Raw genomic sequence first — 27,810 nt, 5'->3', positions numbered from 1 at the left:
TGTTTCATTTTAAAAAATGAAAATATGGTTTCATTTTTTTTTTAGATAGATTCCTAGGAGCAGAATTGCTAAGTAGTATGGTAAATATATATTTAACTTATAAAAAAACTGCAAACTTTTCCAAATGGCTGTTATATTCCCACTAGAAATGTATGGGAGTTCCAGTTTCTCCACATCCTTGCCAACATTTGTTATTGTCTTTTTGATTATAGCAATTCTAGTGAGTGTGAGGAGGTATTTCATTGTAGTTTTCATTTGCATTTCCCTAATGACTAATGATGTTGAGTATCTTTCCATGTTCTTATTGGCTATTCTTGTATGTTGTTTAGTGAAACATTTAGTCAAATATTTTGCTCATTTTTAAATTGGATTTTTCTTATTGAATTTTAAAAGTTCTTTATATAGTCTAGATACAAGTTATTTGGGAGATATATAATTTGGCCATATGTTGTCCAAGTTTGTGGCTTGTCTTTTCATCTACTTAATGAAAACAAATTGTCTTTAAAAGCACAAATTTTTAAAAATTTTATAAAGTATAATTTATCAATGTATTTTATTGATATTTTAGTTGATTTGATATCAATAAAAATTTATTTACCCCAAGGTCACAAAGATTTTTCTCCTGCATTCTTTCAAAATTTTTATCTCTTACGTTTAGGAATATGATCTATTCTGGGGAAAATTTTGTGTTTCATGTAAGATAATTTCCTCACTGAATTGCCTTGGTGCCCTTGTTGAAAAATCAGTTGACAATAAACATATGGACTTATCTATAAACTCCTAATTTTTTCACATTGATCTCTATGTCTGTCCTGATGTCAATACCACACTGTCTTAATTACCAACATATTTTGAAATTGAGAAGTGTAAGTCCTCCAACTTTGTTCTTATCAAAATTATTTTGCCATGTATCCTTTGCTTTTCCTAAGCTAAATTTTAGGATCAGCTTGTCAATTTCTACAAAAACCTAGGGGATTTTGATAGCGATTGTGTTGAATCCATTGATGTATTTCAGGAAAATAGACAGCTTAACAACATTCAGTCTTCTGATTCCTGATATGAAATGTATTTCTCTTTATTTAGATCTTCTTTAATATTTATCCGCAATGTTTTGCAGTTTACAGTGTGCAAGTCTTGCACTTCCTTTGTTAAATTTACTCTTAATTCATTTTCACGCTATTGTGAATAGAATTGTATTCAATGTGCCCATTTTTGTTTCTTTATTGCTAGTATATGGAAATACAATATTGATTTTTTTAATACTGATCCAGAATTCTGTGACCTTCTTGAATTTATTTATTAGGTCTAGTAGTTTTGGTGGATTTCTTGGCAAGAGGGAATATCCTTGCATTGATCTCAATCTTAGGGTGAAGCTTTTGGTCTTCCATCATTAAGTATAAATGTTAGCTGTGGTTTCTTTGTAGAGGCCTTTTATTAGGTTGAATTATTTCAAGGTTTATTAATAAGCATTAGTTTTTTTTCAAATGCTTCTTTGCTACTGAAAGGATCATGTGGCTTTTGTCCTTTATTAGTATAGTGGTTTACATTAAATGATTTTTGGATATTAAACTGACCTTGTATCCAATTTGCTTTTAAGGTTCTTGGATGTGACTAGTGTTTTACTTTAATTTGGGAATGTTTTTGGCCATTGTATCTTCAAGTATTTTTATTACACATTTCTTTCCCTGCCCCCATGCTGTGGTTCCTTTTATGCAACACATTCTATGCTTGATGGTGTCCCTTGGTTCTCTGAAGGTCTGTTCATTTATTTTCTTTCTTTTTCCTTTCTGTTATTCAGATTGGGCAATCTCTATTCATCTATCTCCATGTTCTTTTTGCCAGCCCACATCTGCTGTTGTACTTATGTAATGAATTTTTCATTTCATTTTCAAACTCCAGAATTTCAATTTTAAAAACTTTCTTTTTACTGTTATTTATTTAATGAACTCTTGCCACCACATTTTATTTTAGTTAAATATGATTTCCTTTAGTTATTTAAACATATTTATAATAGCTGATTTGAGATCTGTCTATAAGATCTAATATGAGGCCCCCCAAGACAGTTTCTATTGCCTGCTTTTCTTCCTGTGTATGGGTCACACTTTCCTATTTATTTGCATGTCTTGTGCTTATTTTTTGTTTAAAACTGGACATTTTAAGCTAGGTATGGTGGCTCATACTTGTAATTCCAGCACTTTGGGAGACTGAGGTGAGAGGATCACTTGAGCCCCGGAGTTCAAGACCAGCCTGACCCCATCTCTACAAAAAAATAAAAAATAAAAATTAGATGGAGGTGGTGGCATACACCTGTGGTCCCAGCTACTCAGGAGTCTGAGATGGGAAGATTGCTTAAGCTTGGGAGGTCAAGGTTATAGTGAGCTGTGACTGCACTGTTGCACTCCAATCTGGGTGACAGGGCAAGGCTCTATCTCAAAAAACAAACAAACAAACAACAACAACAAACTGGATATTTAAGATAATATGTGGTAGTATTTCTGGATTCTGATTCACCTCCCATCCTGGGTAGTTATTGTAGTTTTGTTATTTATTTCAGTGACTTGCTTAGACTAATTCTATAGTCTGTCTTCCCTACATTGTATAGCAACTTACGTCTTTGCACAGTTGTTTTATTCATTTTTTTTATGTTTAAGTCTTGTTGCCTAGGGATCACCTCTGGGTTAGCACAGCTCAGTGGTCAGTCAATGATTAGTCAGAATTTACACTTAAACACCCTGAGCTGGAGCTTCTGGGGCGGTTGAACACATGGAGGTGCTGCAAGGCTGGCATATCCAGTGAGGGCATAGAAGCTCCCGGTCCCTTCCCACACTCCTTGCTAGATCCATCTCCTTTAGAATTTAAAAAATGAGAGAATCTAACACGAATGATTCCATCTTGTTTCTAACTTCATAGGCTAAATTGGTTTTTGTATTATTCTAGTGTGAAGACCATGAGAGAAATTTAGTTAAAATTTTGAGGCAAGGAAAACTGACCTCCCTCCTTGTTCAGAGACTGAAGTCACATTCATAAAACAAGGTTAGAATTATGGTAGAGTCCTGAAATTCCTAAGAATAAGCATAGTTAAACGATAATCTGCCATGGCTTAGCTTGCTTTTCTACAGTCTGCTTACTGCCCCAGAGTCATATAACTGGAGGTCACAAGATTTGTAACTTCCCCAACTGCTCCTATAGGTAACATCACTATTGTGAAACCTAAAGAACTAGTCTTTGAGATATTTTTCAGATTTAGCATTTGGGCAGACCAAGAGATGAGTCCTGAGGGGATATCCCTTCTTGGGAACTGACTCAGCTGTGCAAAGACAGTTTAGACACTCCCCTAATTTCATTCCCAGCTAATCAATTGTTTCAGTTCCCCAGACCTCTGCTAACCAGGACACTCTTAAAAACCTTAGCCTTTGAATTTTTGGGCAGGCAGATTTGAGAAATTTCTTCTGTTCCCCTTGCTTGGCTGGTCCTATGATTATTAAACTCTTTCTTTGCTGCAACACTTGCTGTTCTCAGTGAATTGGGTTCTTTTCAGGCAAGCAGACAAGAATAACTCACTCGGCTGTGACGTGAAGAAATGCAAACTAACAAGAAAATGGTGAAATATTCAATCTCTTGGTATTGTTATCTGTAATAATTGAAATGAAAAGAGAGTGAATATATTTGGGTTGATGGAGGACCCATAGCTCACTATTGAACAATCATCTATGGCTTTATGTGATCTAGACACCCAGGAGATTAATCATGAGGGAGAAGCCTGGCTGCTGGATTGTAAAGTATGTCTACCCTTTAGGGAGGAGGACTGCCCAATTCCCCTGTAAATGCCAAGTAGAACACCCTAGTTGAAATAGCTGATATTCTCAAATGAAAGCCATGTGGCACTGGCTTTATAATGACCAGGATATTCACTTGCTGAAAATGCCCATTACTCAAGTCATAGTAAATGCTATAACTAAGGGGCTGCTTTTGCATGGATAGCCTATGTGATCTTACTGCTGCAAAACTGAGCAACAGACTAGGAAGCCTTACTGAATTTGCTGGCTCAGTTTCCCTTCAATGGTCTTATAGATGCTAATTAAAACATTAGATTAATTAACAAAAGAATGAGAAAAGGCAGAGGGGAAAGTCAAAGGCATCTTCTAAACTAACAAGGTGGAAATTTTAAAATGATTTTTAAGAAACAGGTGAATATAGCAAATATTGATGGGTACAAAACAAAGACGAGAAAGAAAGGGGAGAGCCAAGAGACCTGTCCAGTCAGAGTGGAAATCTTTAAGTGGTTGTTACAATATTGGATGAATAAAATGAACATTGATAGGGTTAAAACAAAGGTCTTACTACAACATTATGGAAGGTTGGTCAGGCTAAAGGAATGTCCAGCTGGTTCCCTAACATCAAATCCATTCTATTACCACATATGAAGAAATTTTAAAAGGCAGAGGGCAAAGATGACAAGGAGAAACTTGACCCCAAATGGCTTAGGGCGATGCTTAAGAAGATAAGTCAATATGAAGACACAATGGTCAGGGTCTCCTGGCTCAAACCCTTGATGGGGATCCAAAGCCTTTCGCCCGTGAGTGGGAAAATAGGTCAGGGGGTAAAGAAGAGAAGTTTCTGGGACTCCTTGATATGGGAGGCCCACGTATTATGGTACTGAAACCCATTTGTGAAGCCCTAATACAAGCTACAATTAGATTGAGAGGCTGGACAACCAAAATGAGTGATTGAGGCATAAGTCTCTGAACTTATCAAATCACTGAAGTTCGCTGAGCCAGCTTGAGGGTGCACCCGGGAAAACGTGAGTCAGACATATCTGTGGCTCTTTTTTCCGAAGAGGTTCTCAGGGGATTTAGTATTTATACATTTTCCTTAAAAATAGTGACTTGTAAATTTACATTTTCGGTAAGTTAAGGTGAACATTTGAAGAAAAAGAGATACAGGAAGTAGCCGTCTCTGGGAGGGGTAAACGCATGAGTAATCTCATCTTATTTTTGTTCTGTACCTGGAAAGATAAGCTAGTATTGAACATTATCAGTGTGGAGTCTGATAAATTAAGTATAGCCTAAAGCTGACTCCTTGCATATTTTAAGCTCAGCCTAAAGGTTTCTTCATACATAGTAAACTGAAACCTTAACTGCATGAGTACACAGACTAACCTACTCTTGTGCCGATCACTGAGTTTTCGCCAGTTGATGGTGGCCAACTGTTCAAACCATGTTCAAATAAGGCAAACGCCGAGCTGTAACCAATCCAGTGGTTTCTGTACCTCACTTCTGTTTTCAGTAGGTCACCTGCCTTTTTCTGTGAATATATTTTCCATCATGTAGCTGCACTGGGGTTTCTCTGAGCCTACTTGGATTCAGGAAGCTGCCTGATTCGTGAATCATTCTTGGCACAATTAAATTCTGTTAAATTTGTCTAAGGTTTTTCTTTTAACAAGTCTTTTGAAAGGTTTGGTTTCTGTCTAGCCCTTAGGAAAGAAGATGGTTAGCAAGAGAAGGGGTAGAATGAGGTCCGTCTGTTAACTCAGCTTCCAAGGTTTCTCTGAGGTTCCTTTGGCCAGGAAGAAGTCCATTCAGTCAGTTAGGGGCTTAGAATTTTATTTCTCATGATGTAGAATCATAAGGGTTGACAGGCTTCAGCTGCAAGTCTGGATGAAAATTGGAATGTTTAAACAGGTTTTATGTAAGGAAGTTGTCTCCTATACCTGAATGTTATATGAAAATGGGTATTATGTCATACTGGGGAACATTTCCCCTTCCTACTATTGTTAAATCCAAAACCTGCTGAAGTTCCAGTGAAGGCTGTGGTTAGGAATGAAAGGGTTGATGAGCTGAAGGTGAAAGTCTGGAGACAAACTAGTGTGTCTGAACAGGCTTTATGTGAAGTTATTGCAAGAGTGGATTCCTCAAAGAAAGATGGGCTTGAACCCCTTTTCTCTCTCTGGCGTATGCTCTCTCACCATGTGCCTTTCTGCCAACATTATGATGCAGCAAAAAGACCCCTTCAAGATGAGGCCCCTCAGTCTTGGACTTCCCACTCTGCAGAATCATGAGCCAAGTAAATCTGTGTTCATTATAAGTTACCCAGTCTGTGGTATTCCATTATACCAGCACAAAATCAACTAAGACAGAGGATATTGACGTAAATCAGAGCAGAGAATAAAAACAATATGATTATGATGCTTTGAAAAAGAATGAGTGGGCAACAAACACACAGTAATCACAATTCATCTTCTAGGTAGGAACTGTGAAGACACGATGTTAGATACTGAATCTACTCCATGGGAAAAACTCTCTGTCCCTAGTTCTCTGAGACCCTTGGCTTTACCTCCAGGGAAAATTTTTATCTATTGTTCTCTAAGCCAAGTTTGAGGTTGGCATTGAAGAGTGGGCCTCTTTGGGTACGGTAAAAATTTCATTACCTGCTTTTTGATCATGTAAATTTGGGAGCCCTGTGATTATTTCAGAGATTGAAAAATTACAGGTATTTTTATGCCAGGTTTGTGGTTTTGCTGGGAATACAATTCTATCAAAATTTTAGTAAGCTTCAAGTCTATTTACTACCAGTCAGTTCCATGTCAAAATCTCTTCTGGTCATAGTTCTTAAGGCTGCGAAGTCTCTTATTTTTCACATTTGTGTTTAGCTCAGTTCTCTCTCTATTATTTAATGGTGGCTATTTTAAGGTAATCTAAAACAATAGGCTAGATTAGGATGGCAACACCTTTACTTTGACCTTTATTACTGGGCTACCATTGTCCAGATGAAAGGTCTTACTGAGAAACTTTTGTAAAGGGCAATGACCAAAGGCTCAGCTTTACAGGGAATAGTTGCTCCCAACTTTGAGGCTTCTAATTATTAGATTTTACACCAATTTTAACTGCAAGCCACAGTCAGAGAATGTGCCTCCCTTAGTTGAGTTGTATTCTCTTCCATTTCTACTTGTAAACTGGTTAATGCTTGACTGATTTATCTTCATCGTATCTTGCTAAAAGCAGAAAGGGGCAACCAACACACAAACACACACCAACATTCTTTTTTTAACCTCTTCCTTTACAAAGCTATGGGCTTACTAGTCACATGGTCTGCCTTCCAAATTATCACAAGTAACAGTTTTACCAAGTATTTTGTCATAGTATTACAAAGGTCACCATCTTCACCTTTTTTTAATTTTTATTTTTAGAGACAGGATCTCACTTTGTCACCCAGGCTAGAGTACAGTGGCACAACCACAGTTCACTGCAGCCTCGACCTCCCAGGCTCAAGCAATCCTCCCACCTCAGCCACCCAAAGTAGCTGGGATTACAGGTGGTGTGCTACCATGCCTGGTTAGTTTTATGATTATTATTATTTTTTGTAGAGACAGGTTTCACTATGTTGCCCAGGCTAGTCTTGAATTCCTAGACTCAAGCAATCCTCCTGCCTCAGCCTCCCAAAGTGCTGGGATTAAAGGCATGAGCCAAGACCCCCAGTCTGGCTACCACCTTTCTAGCTTGCAATTATCTGTTGCCTTGCTGCCCACTGACTGACTGCTTAATCAATGCCACATATTTTAGGTTTTTGTTCTGGTAGTTCCCTAATCCTGCAGGCAATTTTTGCATAGTTAAGGTATAGGATAAGCTGCTGTAACAAAAGGCACACAAATAAAGTGACTTAGACAAGACAGGGATTTGTTTTTATCTCACATAGCAGTCCAGTGTGTGGCGGCTCTCTTTCATGAGGTCTTCCAGAGACCCAGGCTCCATAATTCCTTAGATGCTCCATCTACTCCATCTACATAGTGAAAGGTTGCCAGCCAGCATCATAACTATGACCCAGCTTACAGAAAGGGAAAAGAGAGAAAATGGTTGGCGAGCATTTTCATTTATTTAAAAGTATTGAACAGACATCATACACTTCTCTTCACAATCCCTAAGCCTGAACTTGGTCAGATGGCTGTATCTACCTGCATGGTAGATTGGGAAATGACAGTTAACTCCAGTTAGGTCACCATGGGCACAACGAAAACTTGGGATTCCATTACTAAAAGGAGTAAGAGTAGAAAATATGTTGGGAAACACATTTTCTGTCACTGTTACAATGGGGGTAAGGAGGGAGAGTACCACTTACTATTATCATGTACTGTTGAATTTTTTTTTTTTTCTAGAACAGTAACTATTTTAGGGCCAGGCAATACCCTAAGTATTTGACTCTGTAAAAGGAAATAGTATAGAAGTTAAATTCTTTTGGTTTTTTTTTTGAGACAGAGTCTTGCTCTGTCGCCAGGCTGGAGTGCAGTGGCACGATCTTGGCTCACTGCAACCTCTGCCTCCTGGTTCAAGTGATTCTCCTGCCTCAGCCTCCTGAGTAGCTGGGACTACAGGCACGAGCCACCATGCCCAACTAATTTTTGTATTTTTTGCAGAGATGGGGTTTCACCATGTTGGCCAGGATGGTTTCGATCTCCTGACCTCGTGGTCCACCTGCCTTGGCCTCCCAAAGTGCTGGGATTATAGGCGTGAGCCACCATGCCCAACTGAATTATTCTTCTCAGAAAAATTTGATCTAAGACTCTAATTCAAAATATAAAAATAAGTGCCCATTGAAAAATAGACCAAAACTCTATAGACAGTTATACATTAAAAAGCTTTAATGTTATAAACTCATAGAATCACATAACATTAGAGCTAAAAAAGGACCCTGAGTTCTTTATAAAAAAAAAAAAAAACAACTGTGGCTTAAAGGGGTTAAATAAATGGCCCCAAATCAGAAAGGCAGCAACAGATCCAGGACCAGAATCAAATTTTTCTTTTCTTTTCTCTTTTTACTTTTCTTTTCTTTTTTCTTTTCTGAGACAGGGTCTTGCTCTGTCATCCAGGCTGGAGTGCAGTGGCATGATCATAGCTCACTGTAACCCTGAACCCCTGGGCTTAAGTGATCCTCCCACCTCAGCCTCCAGAGTAGCTAGGACTTTAGGTACTCAACACTGCTTTTAGCTAATTTTTAAAATTTTTGTAGAGACAGCGTCTCACTATGTTGCCCAGGCTAGTCTCAAACTCCTGGGCTCAAGCTATCCTCCTACCTGGGCCTCCCCAAGTGCTGGGATTATAGGTATGAGTCATGGTGCCTGGTTCAGAACCAAATTCTAGTGAATCATTGGATATATAGTATCTATTTTTTGAGGCAGAAATTTCACTGTAATTCTAGAGAGTATGCCAATTTAAAAATAAAATGCAATTTTTCCAGATTATGTACTATTAAGTAATTTTCAATTATATGACAAATGATGAACATACACATTTAAGAAGTATAACATAAATTGGCCGGGCATGGTGGCTCACGTCTGTAATCCCAACACTTTGGGAGGCTGACGTGGGCAGATCATGAGATCAGAAGATCGAAACCGTCCTGGCTAACATGGTGAAACCCCATCTCTACTAAAAATACAAAAAATTAGCCTGGCATGGTGGCACACACCTGTAATCCCAGCACTCGGGAGACTGAGGCAGGAGAATCACTTCAACCCAAGGGGCAGAGGTTGCAGTGAGCTGAGATGACGTCACTGCCCTCCAGCCTGGGGAACAGAGTGAGATTCCATCTCAAAAAAAAAATAAAAAGAAATATAACATAAATTAATTTATGCCTTTAATACTAAATTTGCTTATTTTAAAAAATTATATACAAGCTGAATCTGATCCAACTGGCCACATTACTTTCGGATTATTTCACCATTGTATTTATTTCAAAATATACTTATTTCACTGATGTTTGGTTGGTTTAAAAAAACTTCTTAACATATACTTATTTACTTCAAATAATAATGTAAACACACAAAGTATGAGCTCAATTTACCCTGTTTTGAAGAATATAAGTTGATACAGTATACCTAGTACTTTCTGGGGTTGTTTTGTTGTTGTTGTTTTGACAGGGTTTCCAGGCTGGAGTGCAGTGGCATGATCATGGCTCACTGTAACCTCGACCCCCCAGGCTCAAGCAATCCTTTCACCGCAGCCTCCTGAGTAACTGGGACTACAGGCATGTGCCACCATGCCAGGTAACTTTTTGCATTTTTTCTAGAGAAGGTGTTTCACCATGTTTCCCCGGTTGGTCTCCAACTCCTGGGCTCAAGCAATCCACCTGTCTTAGCTTCCCCAGAGTGCTGAGATTACAGGTGTGGGCCACTGCACCCAGCCTTGTCTGTTTTTAAATCCTAGGAACATTCCAAAAGGGAGCTTTCTTCAAGAGAATTTATAATATCAAGCAGCACATCATATGCAAAAACATGGCACTATTATAATTTATTTACTTATTTATTTATACACACCCAAATCAGATTTAAGGGCACTTTTAAGATTACCTAAAATATAGTTTATGTTACCGTAAGTGTAAATAGAAAACTTATTTTAAGTTTTATTAACTCAACAAACATTGGCTAGCATCTCTGTTAGGCATTATGTTTTCAAAGATGATGTAAAAGCAAATAAATTATTCAAGTGGCTTTAGTATAGATACTCACTAAAACAAATGAGTCATCACTGATTTAGAAGACACTGTTGGTAGTTTTACAGAGCTAGCAGGTATGATACTTTTAAAAGTATATAATATAGAATTAGAATCTAAAGATTCCATTGCCATCAGAGATTTCAAAAAATACAACATAAAAATGTCCAAAAGTCCAAAGCAGTGGTTTTCAACTAGAGACGATGTAGCAAAATATCTAAATATATTTTGAGTTGCCACAACTGGAGAGGTGCTACTGGCATAATGGGTAAGAGGTCGGGGACGTTGTTAAACATCCTACAATGCACAGCACAGCCCTCCACAATAAATAGTTACCTGGCCAAAAATGTCACTAGTGCTGAGGTTGAAAAATGCCAGCCTAAAGTGATTTAATGTGATTCGAGAAGCATTAATTTATTAGCTTAGAGAAATGACACAGATATGAAAAATGATGTAGATAGGACAAAAGTTTCACACTTCACATAAAATTCCATATTACTATATATTTATAATTATAAAGACTATTAATGGCACTTTTTTATGAATAGCATTACATTGAACTTTCTTAGATGAGCAGTGATTTTTACCTTGCTGGAATTTTATAGTGGAGCTATTTCCTTCATCTTTTTCAACAAATATTTAACATACATCTATTTTAAATGTTCTATATAAGGTGATAGAATGGAAACCCAAATAACTGTATTAGGGTATATACACATATAATTTAAAAATTACAATCATTGTGACTAACGCTGTATTACAGAACAGTGAACAAGACAGTGATAGGACAGAAGAGGATAACTTCTGTAGTTATTTGGGGCATCTGTAGTAAGGGAAGAATACCAAAGATAGCTTCCCAGAAGAACAAATGCCTGATCCGAATGTCTCAGAAGATAGTGTGCCTGGAATTGGTTCCTTCCGCTGAGTTCTTGGTCTCGCTGACTTCAAGAATGAAGCCTCGGACACTCGCAGTGAGTGTTACAGTTCTTAAAGATGGTGTGTCTGGAGTTTGTTCCTTCAGATGTTCAGACGTGTCTGGAGTTTCTTTCTTCTGATGGGTTTGTGGTCTCGTTGACTTCAGGAGTGAAGTTGCAGACCTTCGCAGTGAGTGTTACAGCTCTTAAAGGTGGCACGTCCGGAGTTGTTTGTTCTTCCTGGTGGGTTTGTGGTCTTGCTGACTTCAGGAATGAAGCCACAGACTCTCGTGGTGAGTGTTACAGCTCATAAAGGTAGTGAGGACCCAAAGAGTGAGCAGCAGTAAGATTTATTGTGAAGCACGAAAGAACAAAGCTTCCACAGCATGGAAAGGGATCCAAGAGAGTGGCCACTGATGGCTCGGGTGGCCAGCTTTTATTCCCCTATTTGGCCCCGCCTACATCTTGCTGATTGGTTCATTTTACAGAGAGCTGATTGGTCCACTTTACAGAGTGCTGATTGGTCCATTTTGCAGAGTGCTGATTGGTGCATTTACAATCCTTTAGCTAGAAATAGACCACTAATTGGTGCGTTTTTACAGAGTGCTGATTGGTGTGTTTACAATCCTTTAGCTAGACACAGAGCACTGATTGGTGCATTTTTACAGAGTGCTGATTGGTGCGTTTACAATCCTTTAGCTAGACACAGAGCACTGATTGGTGCATTTACAATCCTTTAGCTAGACAGAGAGCACTGATTGCTGTGTTTTCACAGAGCGCTGATTGGTGCATATACAATCCTTTAGCTAGACAGAAAAGTTCTCCAAGTCCCCACTCGACCCAGGAAGTCCAGCTGGCTTCACCTCTCAATAGGGGGGCCTTATATGTATATCTTGCTAAATGAAGAACTTCTATTTTACTAATAACAGGTTTACCAATCATCTCAATGAAATATTTAGAGAACGAAATTTCACAAGGTTTACATTTTGGAAAGATCACTCAGGATGGTTGTAAAGTGGACAGGCAGGAGAAAGAGATACTAATTAGGACCCATATCCAAGGTGATAAGGCTCTGGAATAAGACAGTCATCCAATAATGAAGGGGAAAAAGGAGAAGATGCATTGAAGAAATGTTAAGAAAAACTCGTAGAACTACAGATGATACTTCATGGGCACATTAATACAAGGAAATTGCCTCTGGTGGCATAAACTGGGATGAGCCCATGCTGTGGGATGCTTTTAGGGTAGGCTAAAAAGGAATATGTAAATATTTATGATACAAAATTACCATCAATTTAAAATGTATATATAACACAAAACTTTTAATTATTAAATTAACCTTTTTTTTCTTTTTTTTGGAGACAGGGTCTTGCTCTGTCACCCAGGCTGGTGGGCAGTGGCATGATCATAGTTCACTGTAACCTCAAACTCCTGGGCTCAAGTGAGTCTCCTGCCTCAGCCTCCCAAGTAGCTGGGACTACACACATGCACCACCACACCCAGCTAATATTTTCATTTTTTTGTAGATATGGGTTCTCACTATGTTGTCCAGGCTGGTCTTAAACTCCTAGCTTCAAGCAATCCTCCTGTCTTAGCCCCCCAAAGCACTTGGATTATAGGCATGAGCCACAATGCCTGGCCTCTTAATTTTATCTTAAGCACAAAACTAACTACAAAATACTTTTAAAATACAGGTGTCAAACTTCAGGGCCCAAGTAAAGAATGTGGAGGTCATGATTACCATCCTCACAACAAGAAAAATGCCGAAAAAACTGAAAATCAACAACTCTTCTTGGATTTATCAAAGAATTATGGTAATAGAGCAAACTGCAGCCATTAAAACTGGAGAGATAGACGGGCAGATACATACAATGAGAGCTTAGTGGGAGCAGAAGCCTGCAGCTGCAGCCACTATCTGGAGGAATACTTGAAACTGTAATTAACAAATTTCTGGAAGCTTAGTGTCGACTAACTTGAGAATTAAAGATTCTGAGGAGGTCCAGTCTTGGGGTGCACCCACACTTTCTTGAGTTTTACCTACAGGAGGCCCATCAGGTTCTCCTGTGAAGACCAGAGAAAAATCCTCATCTGCTTAGGCAGAAGGAGGAATAAAATCACCATTTTGAAACACACCAAGAGTTTTCTATTCTTAACAAGGCCTGACTCAAGGGAAACTATTTTACCGGAACCTAACAGAAGAGGGTTTTACCAAAGCCCTAACAACCTGGGGGAAGGGAAATAAATACCCAACTTAGTTTCAATAAAACACTGAGAACCGAATCATGGGACTATAAAATGCTTTCCCCTCCTTCCACCCTACCACCATATCGATAGGTCTGTTGTATAATAACAGAGATTTTAGCTAAGAGAACTTCAAGTCTCAGGCACTGTATCAAGGAGTCTCTATGAAAAGACCAAAACAACAGAGGAGAGAAAAACAAAGGCATAGAGGAAATTTCAGCCTCTAATGCCACAGCTACAGCAAATAGTAAATACAGCCTAACTCCTAGCCAGAAAAACATGAAATTTTACACTTAAGACCTATTGACCTCATATCCATTTATCTAATACATCATGTCTTGCTTCCAAGAAAAAATTACAAGGCATGCAAAAAGTCAAAAAACAGTCTGAAGAGACAAAGCAAGCATCAGAACTAGACTCAGATAAGACAGAGATATTGGAATTATCAGAACAGAAAGTTAAAATGACTATGATTAATATGCTACAAGCTCTAATTTAAAAATTAGATAACATACAAGAACAGATGGGCAGTGTAAGCAAAGAGAGGGAAGGTCTAAGAAAAAAATCAAATGGAAATGAAGAATGCTATTGATGGGGTCATCAACAGACTACATACAGCTGAGGAAAAAATAACTGCACTTGAAGAGAGATCAATAGAAACTTCCAGAACTGAAATGCAAAGAGAAAATAGAATGAAGAAGACAGAACAGAATATCCAAGAACTGTGGGACAAAAAAAGTTGGCGGGGGGGTAGATATATATAATAGGAATACCAGAAGGAAAAGAAAGAAAGGAAGAGAATAAATATTTGAAGTAATAATGACTAAGGATTTTCCAAAATTAATGATAGACATCAAACCATAGACCCAGGAAGTTTTGAGAACACCAAGTAGGATAATGCCAAAAAAAACTATACCTAGGAATAGCATATTTCTATTTGCAGAAAATCAAAGACAAAATCTTCCAAGAAGCCAGAGGGTAGCAGTGGAAACAATTACCTATAGAGGAGTAAAGATAAGAATTACATCTGATTTATCTTCAGAAACCATCAAGCAAGAGGAGAGTAGAGTAAAATATTTTAAGTGTTGAAAGGAAAAAAAAACCCCACTAACCCAGAATTCTGTGTTCTATGAAATATCATTTAAAAGTAAAGGAGAAATAAAGACTTTTTAAGGCAAACAAAATCAAAGAAATTTGTTTCCAGTAGATCTGCCTTGCAAGGAATGTTAAAAGTAGTTCTTCAGAGAAAAGGAAAATTATATAGGTCAGAAATGCAGACCTATAAAAAGAAAGAAAAAGCATCAGAAAAGGAATAAAGGAAAAAGGTAAAATAATATGTTTTATTTTTTTCATTCTTAACTGATCTAACAGATAACAGTTTGTTCAAAATAGTAATAGCAACAATGTATTTAGTGAATATAGCTTATGGATAAGATAAATATAGCTTATGGATAAGGGAGAGGAGGGGGAGATTGGGAACACTCTGTTATAAGGTACTTGCACTACCCTTGAAGCACTATCATGTCATTTGAAGGTGGATTTTTATTAGTAGTAAATATAAATTGCAAACTCTAGGGCAATGAATAAGAAAAATTTAAAAGGTATAATTGATATGCTAAGAGAGGAGAGAAAATGGAATCATATAAAATGCTCGGTTAAAACCAGAGAAGACAGCACAAGAGAAGTCAGAAGAAAAGGAAACTTCATGGCCACTACACTATAGGGTATGTGGCACTGTAGGAGCACAGGAAACTACAGGGTTCCAATGATTAGAAAACAAACAAACAAACAAAAAAAACTATTGAAAGCCCACTGCTTTAGAAGAAAAAAATGATCTCTGAAGTAGATCTCCTAATAGTTTACCCATTTAAAATATCTAACTCTTCAGATAATCTGGAGTGGCAGTTTCTGCTTTGAAAATGCTTTCTGGGATTACACAAAACTGGAAGTCCAGTGCTTCCAATGTGGTGATCTAGGTCATATCCTCAGAGCTCTTGAGTCACAAGGCCCCCAGATGATTCTCCCAGGTCATTTCTTACACACTCTCCTTTTCTTCCAGGAAAAGTATAGGAAGGTATATGTCTGGGTTCTCTTTGCCACAGTATAGTTCCAGTTAATAAGGTAGCTTTTACCTTTTGACACTCTTTTCTTGCCACCGTAACAGTTTATTTCCAACAGCGGTTTATGGCACATTGCATCAGAATCACTTCAGGTGTCTGTTAAAGAGTGAGATTCCTGGGTCCAGCCCAAGAACTACTGAATGCGACACTCAGGGAGGGGGCTTGGGAATGTGTATTGCTAGCAAATGTCACAAGTAAGTCTTAAGCATACTAAAGTCTGAGAACCACTGCTTTAATATACAGTTCCTGGCAGGGCATGGTGGCTTATGCCTGTAATCCCATCACTTTGGGAGGCCTAGGCAGGCAGATCCCTTGATGTCAGGAGTTTGAGACCAGCCTGGCTGACGTGGCAAAACCCTGTCTCTACTAAAATACAAAAATTAGCCAGGCGTGATGGCACATGCCTGTAGTCCCAGCTACTCGGGAGGCTGAGGCAGGAGAATCGCTTGAACCCAGGGGGCAGAGGTTGCAGTGAGCCAAGATCGTGTTAATGTACTCCAGCCTGGGCAACAGAGTGAGATGCCATCTCTAATAATAATAATAATAACAACAACAATAATAATATAGTTCCTTTAGAGTTGGGGATGGGGTAGGGAAGGCTCTTCCTTTTATGTTTTGGGACAATTTATCACTCGGAATATTTGTTCCCTAATCACCTGCTGAATACATCTGCTAACCAAATACAGTAAATGCTCAAGGAATATTTGTTGAAAGATGACTTGAGGAACATAGCATTATACTTCCTTAATGACTGTGATAAGCAAAACATTTTGGTTCTTCAAACCTAGATAGTAGTTGTTTTATTCTAAATAAGTTAAACAATTCTTATAGTCTTGTATGTCATGTGTACAGAATAGCTATAATTTTAAAACTGCAAGAGTAAGACAAGCAAAATTTTCTTTATTTATCCATCTGGATAATCGAGAATCAAACTTTATTTAGATGTTAGGCTTGTTCTGATACAGACCTTCAAAAAAACAAATCACTGGAGCTTCTCATGTCAGCAAAATCTGGTTTAAAGAATTCCTGCAAAGTAAAAATAAATGGATGAAAATATAAACATCTATAGCAAATATAAATGCAAATATAAATGCAAAACAACAAAAAACTTTCATAGAGTTTCTTGATATGCTTTGGCTGTGTCCCCCTCCAAATCTCGTCTTGTAGTTCCCATAATTCCCACATGTCATGGGAGGGACCCAGTGGGAGGTAAGTGAATCATGGGGATGATTACCCTCATGCTGTTCTCATGATAGTGAGTGAGTTCTCATGAGATCTGATGGTTTTATAAGGGGCTTTCCCCCCTTTTGCTTGGCACTTCTCTCTCCTGCTGCCTCTTGAAAAAGGACATGTTTGCTTCCCCTTCAGCCATGATTGTAAGTTTCCTGAGGTTTCCCCAGCCACATGGAACTGTGAGTCAATTAAACCTCTTTCCTTTATAAATTACCCAATCTCAGGTATTTCTTCATAGCAACATGAGAACAGAATAATACAGTTGTCATAGGGATCAAAAAGTGAGCAGGAGTGTCAGCAAATGTTAGGGGGACTATGAGGCTGGCCTGAGGGGTGGAGAAATGGGCAAAAGAATGTAGAGGCTAGGGTAAACTAGAAGAGAAAAACAGTGAGTAGCCTAAGAACATTAAGGCCTACTCATCAAACCTCCCAAGAACCAGAAAACTAAGGATGTTAAGAAACCAAAAAGCTAATCTACAAGGCAAAAGGTAAAAGAAACAGGATGTTTAACTCGGTTCTTCAAGTATTAGGTCAATCAATTACACATTGTACTACATTATACTACTAGACTGCTTTGTAAGGCTTTCTTAAACTCTAACACTAGTATCCAATCAAAACTGTATAATCACCTCAGAATCTGAATGGGAGAAGGGCCCTCAATTTTTAGTTTTTTGTTTTTTTGTTTTTTTAAATTTTAAACTCCTTCTAATATTCCCAGCTTAGAAAATCTTGGGAAAACTGAACTACAGCCCATTCTTCCATATATGTTCTTTGCAGAAGAGAACAGACAAGGAGTAAATAAAAGCAATACATGATTACTCTCCAGAGGCCTTACTTCTTAGGAGACTGTGCCATTCAAAAGGGAGGCAAGGCTTTCCCCCCCATCAATTTATTAGTGGGACATGTTATATGTGTGGTATGCTGTGTGTATGTGCATGCGTGCATGTACATGAATGAGTGTATTAAGAGGACATGTGTGGGACCAACCAACATTCAGACTATGACGTACCTTGAGCCTATCAGCAGCAGGATGGAAACACTCACATGAATGCTGTCACTCTGGAAAAGACATGAAGTTTTATGTATATATGTTAGTCTTTCCTCCGTAGCAGAGGAGAGGAATCGAGACAGAGAGAAGCAGGACTTACATACATAGAGACATTCTCCTGAGTTGGGGGACAGAACAGGGTGGAGGGGTTGGTCCTCCCCGCTTCCTCCCTGTACATTCTGAATGGCCAGGTGAGAGGCAGAACTCCAACAAAAAGAAAGAAAGAACTGAAGATAGACTACACTGGGAACTCACTCTGGCTGCTGTGGGCAGACATATTCTTTTTCAAAGACATAGTTGAAGCACTAGCCTTAAAATTTGTGAGAGGTTGCAAGCCTGCATGAAAATAAAAGAGATAAGAAAAACAGTAAAGTAAATATTGGCAAAGTCTTCTAAAATTAATCTGTGATAAAAGACAAAAAAGTAACCTTGTAGGAAAAAGCAAAAATTACCTGCAAACAACTTTTTTTCTAGTTCTTCTTGGATCTTAAGAAGAATTCTCTCCTGTTCTAAGGCTTCTATATACTTTGAGTAGCACCAGGTTGGCTAAAAATACAATTTTCAAAGTTAATTCTGAAATGTTGGCCTTAGGAAATAAACTGAAGGTAAGATGTCTTCTATCAGCCTCTTCATTTAAATTTTTATTAAAGTATAACACACATAAAGAAAAGTGCACATCACAAGTTTATAATGATATGAATTTTCACCAACTGAACGTGCCCAGGTCACCTTTCAACTGGGTACCACAAATTATTATCAACCTACCTTAGTCCATTTTCATACAAATATTTATGATAAAGTAAGTGTATTTTCCTCTATAGCCTTGACAAAATATTTAAATTCCCTGGTTCAAAGGGAGGAGATGGGGTGGGAACGTGAGGGTGGTGATATTCTGTTTCTCAGTGAATCAATGTTAACAAAAGCTTTACAGATATCTTGACAGCTATTCAGTCATCTTTATATATTCAATTTGATTATAAATTTAGTGCTTAGGAAAGATCTCTATATATTCAGTTTGATGTAAATCAAGTTTTAGGGGGAGAGTAATTTTGCATTTAGATTCATTATAATTCTTCAATGTGCAAAATCTATTTAAAACAAATGCATATACAGTGAGCCCTTCTGCATCCACAGCTTCTGCATCTTCAGATTCAACCCAATTGCAGATCAAAAATATTTTTAAAAATCAACAGAACATAATACAAACAAAACATATAGTATAACTATGTACATAGCATTTACTTATGCTATAGTATAATACTTAGGTAATATGTGTATTCTAGAGGTGATTCAAAATATATGGGAGGATGTGGATAGGTTATATGCAAATACCATGTTGTTTTATATCAGGGACTTGAGCATCTTCAGATTTTGATATCTGCAGGTAGTCTTGGAACCACCCCACAGTGGATACTGAGGAACAACTATATAGGGTATCTACATTTACAAAATGTCAGTGTATTATTACTTTACAAATTGCTAAAGTAATTCAACATGTATACTTTAAACAGAAGACATAATAAGCTACATTTATATTTATAAAATATCTTTGGTTTCTAAAAATTTTTTAGTTTCTTACAAAAATCTTGAATATGACAAGACAGCATCATCATTACCACCATCATCATCATCATCCCTTACTCTCTCTCTCTTTTTAACAGATAAGGTAAGTGGCTCAAAGGAAATTATGTGATTATATCCAGGTTTCGGGGTTAATACTGACTTGTGATAAAACAAAGATTAGGAGCCTGTTACCTCACGACTGTAATCCTAGCACTTTGGGAGGCTAAGGTGGGAGGATTGCACAAGTCCAGGAGTTTGAGACCAGCCTGGGAAATATGGCGAAACCTTATATCTACAAAAAATACAAAAAAATTAGCCAGGCATGGTTAAGTTGTGCGCCTGTAGTCCCGGCTACTTGGGAGACCGAAGTAAGGATTCCTTGAGCCTAGGAAGTTGAGGTTGCAAAGAGCCCTTACACCCTTTAACCTGCAAAGAGTTACCGTACCACTGCACTCCAGCCTGGGTGATAGAGCAAGACTCTGCCTCAAAAAAAATAAAAAAAGAAAAGAAAAAGAAGAAGCCTAGTATCTCTAACTGAACATTTCCCCCTTTCACACTGTGTTTCTAAAATTTAATGCTAGTCATTTGCTAATGAATGGTATTATTTACTAGGTATCATAGGCTTTTAGATATCTCTTTCAGTATACAGTTCCACAAAATTGGATATTTCTCTTCTCTCAATAATAGCTTCATAGTTGGTCAGTTATCTTAGCTGGGTAACTTAACTTACTTGACATTCCTAAATGCCAAAAAGATTGTTTCTTGAGTTAGTATTATCCCAAGATACAAATGCTTTCAATACAAGTCATCAAAAATAGATATAAGTTAAACATATGAAATTTCAGGGAAGTAACAGTTATAAATGTAAATGTGAACACAGACACTATAATGTATTGGTTGGTGGTCATGTATGGTTAATTTTATGACTACTTCAAAAAACTAAAAATTTGAGACTAAGCATTTGACATTCTTCTGTCATTTTTTAACCTAAGAATACAACATCCTATATATATTCCATCTTGTTCTATTATACTGTGTCTGTCTTACTTTCTTTTCCAACAAGATGATCATTTCAACTTCTGCAATTTAAGTCTTCCTCATGTATCTCAAGAAGTTATTTTTCTTTATTAAACTATCCGGGATTGGCTGAAATGTTAACGCTCTCTGAAGGCTCAAAGAAACTCCCTTCAATCTCTCCTGCTATTATAATTATAGGCTTATTTTCTTTTTTTTTTTCTTTTTTTTTGAGACGGAGTCTCGCTCTGTAGCCCAGGCTGGAGTGCAGTGGCCGGATCTCAGCTCACTGCAAGCTCCGCCTCCCGGGTTTACTCCATTCTCCTGCCTTAGCCTCCCGAGTAGCTGGGACTACAGGCGCCCGCCACTTCGCCCGGCTAGTTTTTTGTATTTTTTAGTAGAGACGGGGTTTCACCGTGTTAGCCAGGATGGTCTCGATCTCCTGACCTCGTGATCCACCCATCTCGGCCTCCCAAAGTGCTGGGATTACAGGCTTGAGCCACCGCGCCCGGCCATAGACTTATTTTCAAACAAACACATTTCTAGTACTGTACAATGACTGAGTTACTGCATTCCACTATCCAGTGCTCTAGAGGGGAAATGAGGTCTGCACCATCTTGCATGCTTACCTGTCGGCCATATGGTTGGAGGCCTAGGAAGGAATCACTGAGTAAAGCAGTTTTGATAGCAGGCACTGAAGTATTTGCATATTGTTTGATTCCATCCTGTAATTATATTAAATTAAATTATTCCCCAAAAAAGATAATGCTATGTTAATATAAACTTATGGTTAAGGAGTTGTAACATCATACAACACAATATTTCATAGTGAGTGCTGCACTTGAGGTTTCATCAAGTCAATATCACTAATGTGACAGAGTCTCCTGCTTTGATCTTTAATTTTATTTCATACTAATATGAAAATGCTTTAAAATAAATGAGAGAAATGATTAAGTTGAATGTAAAAATCATTCCCAAATTCTGGAATCTAAGAAAAACCACTATAAACATTTTCATGAACATCCATCCATATTTCTCACTAGGGAAAATGCGTGGATTCACAATTTTAATCTTTATATTTTATTATATAAATTTTATACAAATAGAATCTAACTATATTTGCTCTTTTTAAATCTGCCTTTTCATGTAGAATATGTTGTGAAAATGTGAAAATATAGAACTGGAATGTACGCTGGGCCTTTGTATTATTTATCACTGCTTACCTGCTGTAGAACAGTGTCTGCCACATAGTATGCACTCAAATAATTTGCTGAATGATGAAATTAATAAATTACATCACCATTTTCAGTGGATGAATGATCTTATGCACTAAAAGGTTTGCTGAATGATAAAATGAATAAATGTTATACTCACTTTCCACAGATAATATTCTAGGAAAAGGATGTACCATGGATAATTTAATTAGCAACACTTATTAGAAATTTAGGTCGTTTTCTTACTCAGAAACAGAAAGTCAAAAACCACATGTTCTCCCTTGTAAGTGGGAGCTAAATGATGGGTGCACACAGACATACAGAGTAGAGTAACAGACACTGGTGACTCCAAAAGTTGGGAGGGTGGGAGGCAAATGAAGGGTGAAATACAACCTGTTGGGTACAACATACACTATTTGGTTGATGAGTATACTTCAAAGCCTAGACTTTACCACACACAACATACCCATGTAACACAACTGCACTTGTACTCCTAAATCTATACAAATAAAAAATTAAATTTCTTTAAAAAAAGAAAAAAATAACTTACCCAAACTTAAGAGAAAAACACATTTGAAGTAATTATAACAAAAAAGAACCATGTATAATTGCATTTCAATTAATACAAATCTTTAAGAAAAACAAGCCAACAGATGAGTAAAGAAGAGATACCACAGAAACTTCCCCAAAGAGGAAATGCTACTGCTTAACAAAAATGGACAATTTTTTCAATGTCCCTACTAATCAAAGCTATGAAAATAAGAAAAACATTTCATGCCTTTCAAATTGGTCTTTAAAAATAATATGAGAGTTTCAATGTATGAATTTTGAGGAACACAAACATGTAGTCCATACCAACTACTTTTCATTTCTAGAACTTCATTATCCAAAACAGAAGCTCTGTACCCATTAAATAATAATTCCTCATTGCCTTCTATCCCTAGACCCTGACACCTGTATTCTACTTTCTGTTTCTATGAATTTGACTATTCTAGGTACCTCATCTGGCAAGATGACTGAATAGGAAGAGCTCAGGTCTGCAGCTCCCAGCGAGACCAACACAGAAGGAGGGTGATTTCTGCATTTCCTCCTGAGGTACTGGTTCATCTCATTGGGACTGGTTAGACGGTACAGCCCATGGAGTGTTAGCAGAAGCAGGGTGGGGTGTTGCCTCACCCGGGAAGTGCAAGGGGTTGGGGAACCCCCTGGCCAAGGGAAGCCATGAGGGACTGTGCCATAAGGAACGATGCACTCCAGCCCAGAAACTATGCTTTTCCCATGGTCTTTGCAACCCGCAGGCCAGGAGATTCCCTTGGATGCCTATGCCACCAGGGCCCTGGGTTTCAAGCACAAAAGTAGGCAGCCATTTGGGCAGACACCGAGCTAGCTCCAGTTTTTTGTTTTTTGTTTTTTATCCCAGTGGAGCCTGGAACCCTAGTGAGACAGTCATTCACTCCCCTGGAAAGGGGGCTGAAGCCAGGGACCCAAGTGGTCTCACTCAGTGGGTCCCATCCCCAAGGACCCCAGCAAGCCAAGATCCTCTGGCTTGAAATTCTCGCTGCCAGCACAGCAGTGTGAAGTCAACCTGGGACCTAATGGAGCTGAAAAACACAGTGCAAGAACTTCGTGAAGCATACACAAATATCAATAGCCAGACTGATCAAGCAGAAGAATGGATTGAAGATCAATTGAATGAAAACTCGTGAAGACAAGATTAGAGAAAAAGAATGAAAAGGAACAAACAAAGCCTCCAAGAAATATGGAACTATGTGAAAAGACCAAATCTACATTTGATTGGTGTACCTGAAAGTGACGGGGAGAATGGAACCAAGTTGGAAAAAACATTTCAGGATATTATCCAGGAGAATATCCCCAACCTAGCAAGACAGGCCAACATTCAAATTCAGAAATACAGAAAAAGCCACTAAGATACTCCTTGAGAAGAGCAACCCCAAGATACACAATCATCAGATTCTCCAAGGTTGAAATGAAGGAAAAAGTGTTAGGGGCAGCCAGAGACAAAGGTCAGATTACCTAAACAGGGAAGCCCATCAGACTAACAGTGGATCTCCTGGAAGAAACCCTGCAGGGTAAGCCAGGAGAGCGTGGGGGCCAATATTCAACATCCTTAAAGAAAAGAATTTTCAACTCAGAATTTCATATCCAGCCAAACTAAGCTTCATAAGTGAAGGCGAAATAATTCTTTACAGACAAACAAATGCTGAGGGATTGTGTGACCACCAGGCTTGCCTTACAAGAGCTCCTGAAGGAAGCACTAAATATAGAAAGGAAAAACTGGTAACAGTCACTGCAAGAACATACCAAAATACAAAGACCAATGACACTATGAAGAAACTGCATCAAGTAATGTGAAAAATAATCAGCTAGCATCATGATGACAGGATCAAATTCACACATAACAATATTAACCTTATGTAAATAGGCTAAATGCCCCAATTAAAAGACACAAACTGGAAAATTGGATAAAGAGTCAAGACCCATCAGTGCGCTGTATCCAGGTGACCCATCTCATGTGCATAGGCTCAAAATAAAGGAATGGAGGCATATTTACCAAGAAAATGGAAAGTAAAAAAAAGCAGGGGTAGAAATCCTAGTCTCTGATAAAACAGACTTTAAACCAACAAAGATCAAAAAAGACAAAGAAGGGCATTACATAATGGTAAAAGGATCAGTGCAACAAGAAGAGCTAACTATCCTAAATATCCTAAATATATGTGCACCCAATACAGGAGATTCATAAAGCAAGTTCTTAGAGACCTACAAAGAGACTTAGACTCCCACACAATAATAATGGGAGACTTTAATACTCACCTGTCAATATTAGATAGATCAATGAGATAGAAAATTAACAAGGATATTCAGGATTGAACTCAGCTCTGGACCAAGTGGACCTAATAGACATCTACAGAACTCTCCACCCAAATTAACAGAATATACATTCTTCTCAGCATCACGTAACACTTATTCTAAAATCAACAACATGATTGGAAGTAAAATACTCCTCAGCAAATGCAAAATAACAGAAATCATAACAAACAGTCTCTCAGACCACAGTGCAATCAAATTAGAACTCAGGATTAAGAAACTCACTTAAAACTACACAACTACATGGAAACTGAACAACCAGCTCCTGAATGACTATTGGGTAAATAACAAAATTAAGGCAGAAATAAATAAGTTCTTTGAAACCAATTAGAACAAAGACACAATGTACCAGAATCTCGGGGACACAGCTAAAACAGTGTTAAGAGGGAAATTTATAGCACTAAATTCCCACATCAGAAAATGGGAAAGATCTAAAATCAACACCCTAACATCACAATTAAAAGAACTAGAGAAGAAAGAACAAACAAATTGAAAAGCTAGCAGAAAATAAGAAATAACAAAGATCAGAGCAAAACTGAAGGAGATACAGACACCAAAAACCCTTAAAAAAAATCACTGAATCCAGGAGTTGGTTATTTGAAAAGATTAACAAAATAGACCACTACCCAGACTAATAAAGAAGAAAAGACAGAAGAATCAAATAGACACAATAAAAAAATGATAAAGGGGATATCACCACAGATCCCACAGAAAAACAAACTACCATCAGAGAATACTGTAAATACCTCTATGCAAATAAACTAGAAAATCTAGAAGAAATGGATATATTCATGGACATATACACCCTCCCAAGACTAAACCAGGAAGAAGTTGAATCCCAATAACAAGTTCTGAAATTGAGGCGTAATTAGGCACCTACCAACTAAAAAAAGCCTAGGACCAGATGGATTCACAGCCAAATTCTACCAGAGGTACAAAGAGGTGCTGGTACCATTCCTTCTGAAACTATTCCAAGGAGTAGAAAAAGAGGGACCCTCCCTAACTCATTTTATGAGGCCAGCATCATCCTGATACCAAAACCTGGCAGATACACAACAAAAAAGAAAATTTTAGGCCAATATCCCTGATGAACATCAATGCAAAAATCCTCAATAAAACATTTGCAAGCTGAATCCAGCAGTACATCAAAAAGCTTATCCACCACAATCAAGTTGGCTTCATCCCTGGGATGCAAGGCTGGTTCAATATATGCAAATCAATAAACGTAATCCATCACATAAACAGAACCAATGACAAAAACCACATTATTATCTCAATAGATGCAGAAAAGGCCTTTGATAAAATTCAACACCCCTTCATGCTAAAAACACTCAATAAACTAGGTATTGATGGAACATATCTCAAAATAATATGGTCAATTTATGAAAAACCCATAGCCAATATCATACTGAATGGGCAAAAGCTGAAAGGATTCCCTTTGAAAACCGGCACAAGACAAGGATGCCGTCTTTCACCATTCCTATTCAACATAGTACTGGAAGTTCTGGTCAGGGCAATCAGGTAAGAGAAAGAAATAAAGGGTATTCAAATAGGAAGAGAGGAAGTCAAATTGTCTCTGTTTGCAGATGACACGATTGTATATTTAGAAAACATCATCGTCTCAGCCCAAAAATTCCTTAAGCTGATAAGCAACTTCAGCAAAGTCTCAGAATACAAAATCAATGTGCAAAACCTCACAAGCATTCCTATACAACAATAATAGAGAGCCAAATCATGAGTGAACTCCCATTCACAATTGCTACAAAGAAAATAAAATACTTAGGAATCCAACTTACAAGGGATCTGAAGAACCTCTTTAAGGAGAACTACAAACCAATGCTGAAGGAAATAAGAGAGGACACAAACGAATGGAAAAACATTCCATGCTTATGAATAGGAAGAACCAATATTGTGGGATAGGAAGAATCAATATCATGAAAATGGCCATACTGTCCAAAGTAATTTATAGATTCAACGCTATTCCCATCAAGCTACCGTTGACTTTCTTCACAGAGCTAGAAAAAACTACTTTAAAGTTCATATGGGACCAAAAGAGAGCCCATAGAGCCAAGACAATCCTAAGCAAAAAGAACAAAGATGGAAGCATCACATTACCTGACTTCAAACTATACTACATGACTACAGTAACAAAAACAGCATGGTACTCGTACAAAAACAGATATATAGACCAATGGAACAAAACAGAGGCCTCAGAAATAACACCACACATCTATAAACATCTAATCTTCGACAAACCTGATAAAAACAAGCAATAGGGAAAGGATTCCCTATTTAATAAATAGTGTTGGGAAAACTGGTTAGCCATGTGCAGAAAACTGAAACTGGACCCCTTTCTTAAACCTTATACAAAAATTAACTCAAGATGGATTAAAGAGTTAAACATAAAACCTAAAACCATTAAAAACCCTAGAAGAAAACCTAGGCAATACCACTCAGTACATAGGCATGGGCAAAGACTTCATGACTAAAATACCAAAAGCAACTGCAATAAAAGCCAAAATAGACAAGTGGGATCTAATTAAACTAAAGAGCTTCTGCACAGCAAAAGAAACTATCATCAGAGGCAACAGGCAACCTACAGATTGGGAGAAAATTTATGCAATCTATCCATCTGACAGAGGTCTAATATCCAGAATCTACAAGGAACTTAAACAAATTTACAGGGAAAAAACAAACAATCCCATCAAAAAGTGGGCAAAGGATATGAACAGACACTTCTCAAAATAAGACATTTACGTGGCCAACAAACATATGAAAAATAGTTAATCATTACTGGTCATTAGAGAAATAAAAATCAAAACCACAATGAGATACCATCTCACACCAGTTAGAATGGCGATCATTAAAAAGTCAGGAAATAGGCCAGGCATGGTGGCTCACACCTGTAATCCCAGCACTTTGGGAGGCCAAAGACGGTGGATCACGAGGTCAGGAGATCGAGACCATCCTGGCTAATACGGTGAAACCCTGTCTCTACTAAAAATACAAATTAGACGGGTGTGGTGGCAGGCGCCTGTAGTCCCAGCTACTCAGGAGGCTGAGGCAGGAGAATGGTGTGAACTTGGGAGGTGGAG

At 37.9% G+C, this 27,810-nt stretch overlaps 1 protein-coding gene across 3 annotated transcripts in view; it reads right to left on the bottom strand.

Annotated features, from left to right (window-relative positions):
* Positions 1-16,525: 16,525 nt before the first annotated feature.
* RGS22 (regulator of G-protein signaling 22) overlaps positions 16,526-27,810 on the bottom strand; it is a 147,462-nt gene continuing 136,177 nt past the window's right edge. For all 3 annotated transcript variants that reach the window (XM_011931708.1, XM_011931716.1, XM_011931726.1), the window contains 5 exons: positions 21,245-21,340; positions 18,491-18,584; positions 18,294-18,374; positions 18,000-18,049; positions 16,526-16,783 (listed from right to left, as the gene is read on the bottom strand). In XM_011931708.1, coding sequence (XP_011787098.1) covers positions 18,045-18,049; positions 18,294-18,374; positions 18,491-18,584; positions 21,245-21,340 — 276 coding nt within the window. In that variant the 3' untranslated portion in view covers positions 16,526-16,783; positions 18,000-18,044. The remainder of the gene's footprint in view (positions 16,784-17,999; positions 18,050-18,293; positions 18,375-18,490; positions 18,585-21,244; positions 21,341-27,810) is intronic.

Source organism: Colobus angolensis, unplaced genomic scaffold, assembly GCF_000951035.1.
Source record: "Colobus angolensis palliatus isolate OR3802 unplaced genomic scaffold, Cang.pa_1.0 Scaffold121, whole genome shotgun sequence".
NCBI classification, from domain to species: domain Eukaryota; kingdom Metazoa; phylum Chordata; class Mammalia; order Primates; family Cercopithecidae; genus Colobus; species Colobus angolensis.
Note: the sequence above shows the minus strand (reverse complement) of the source record. Positions and strands in the feature narration are given on the sequence as shown.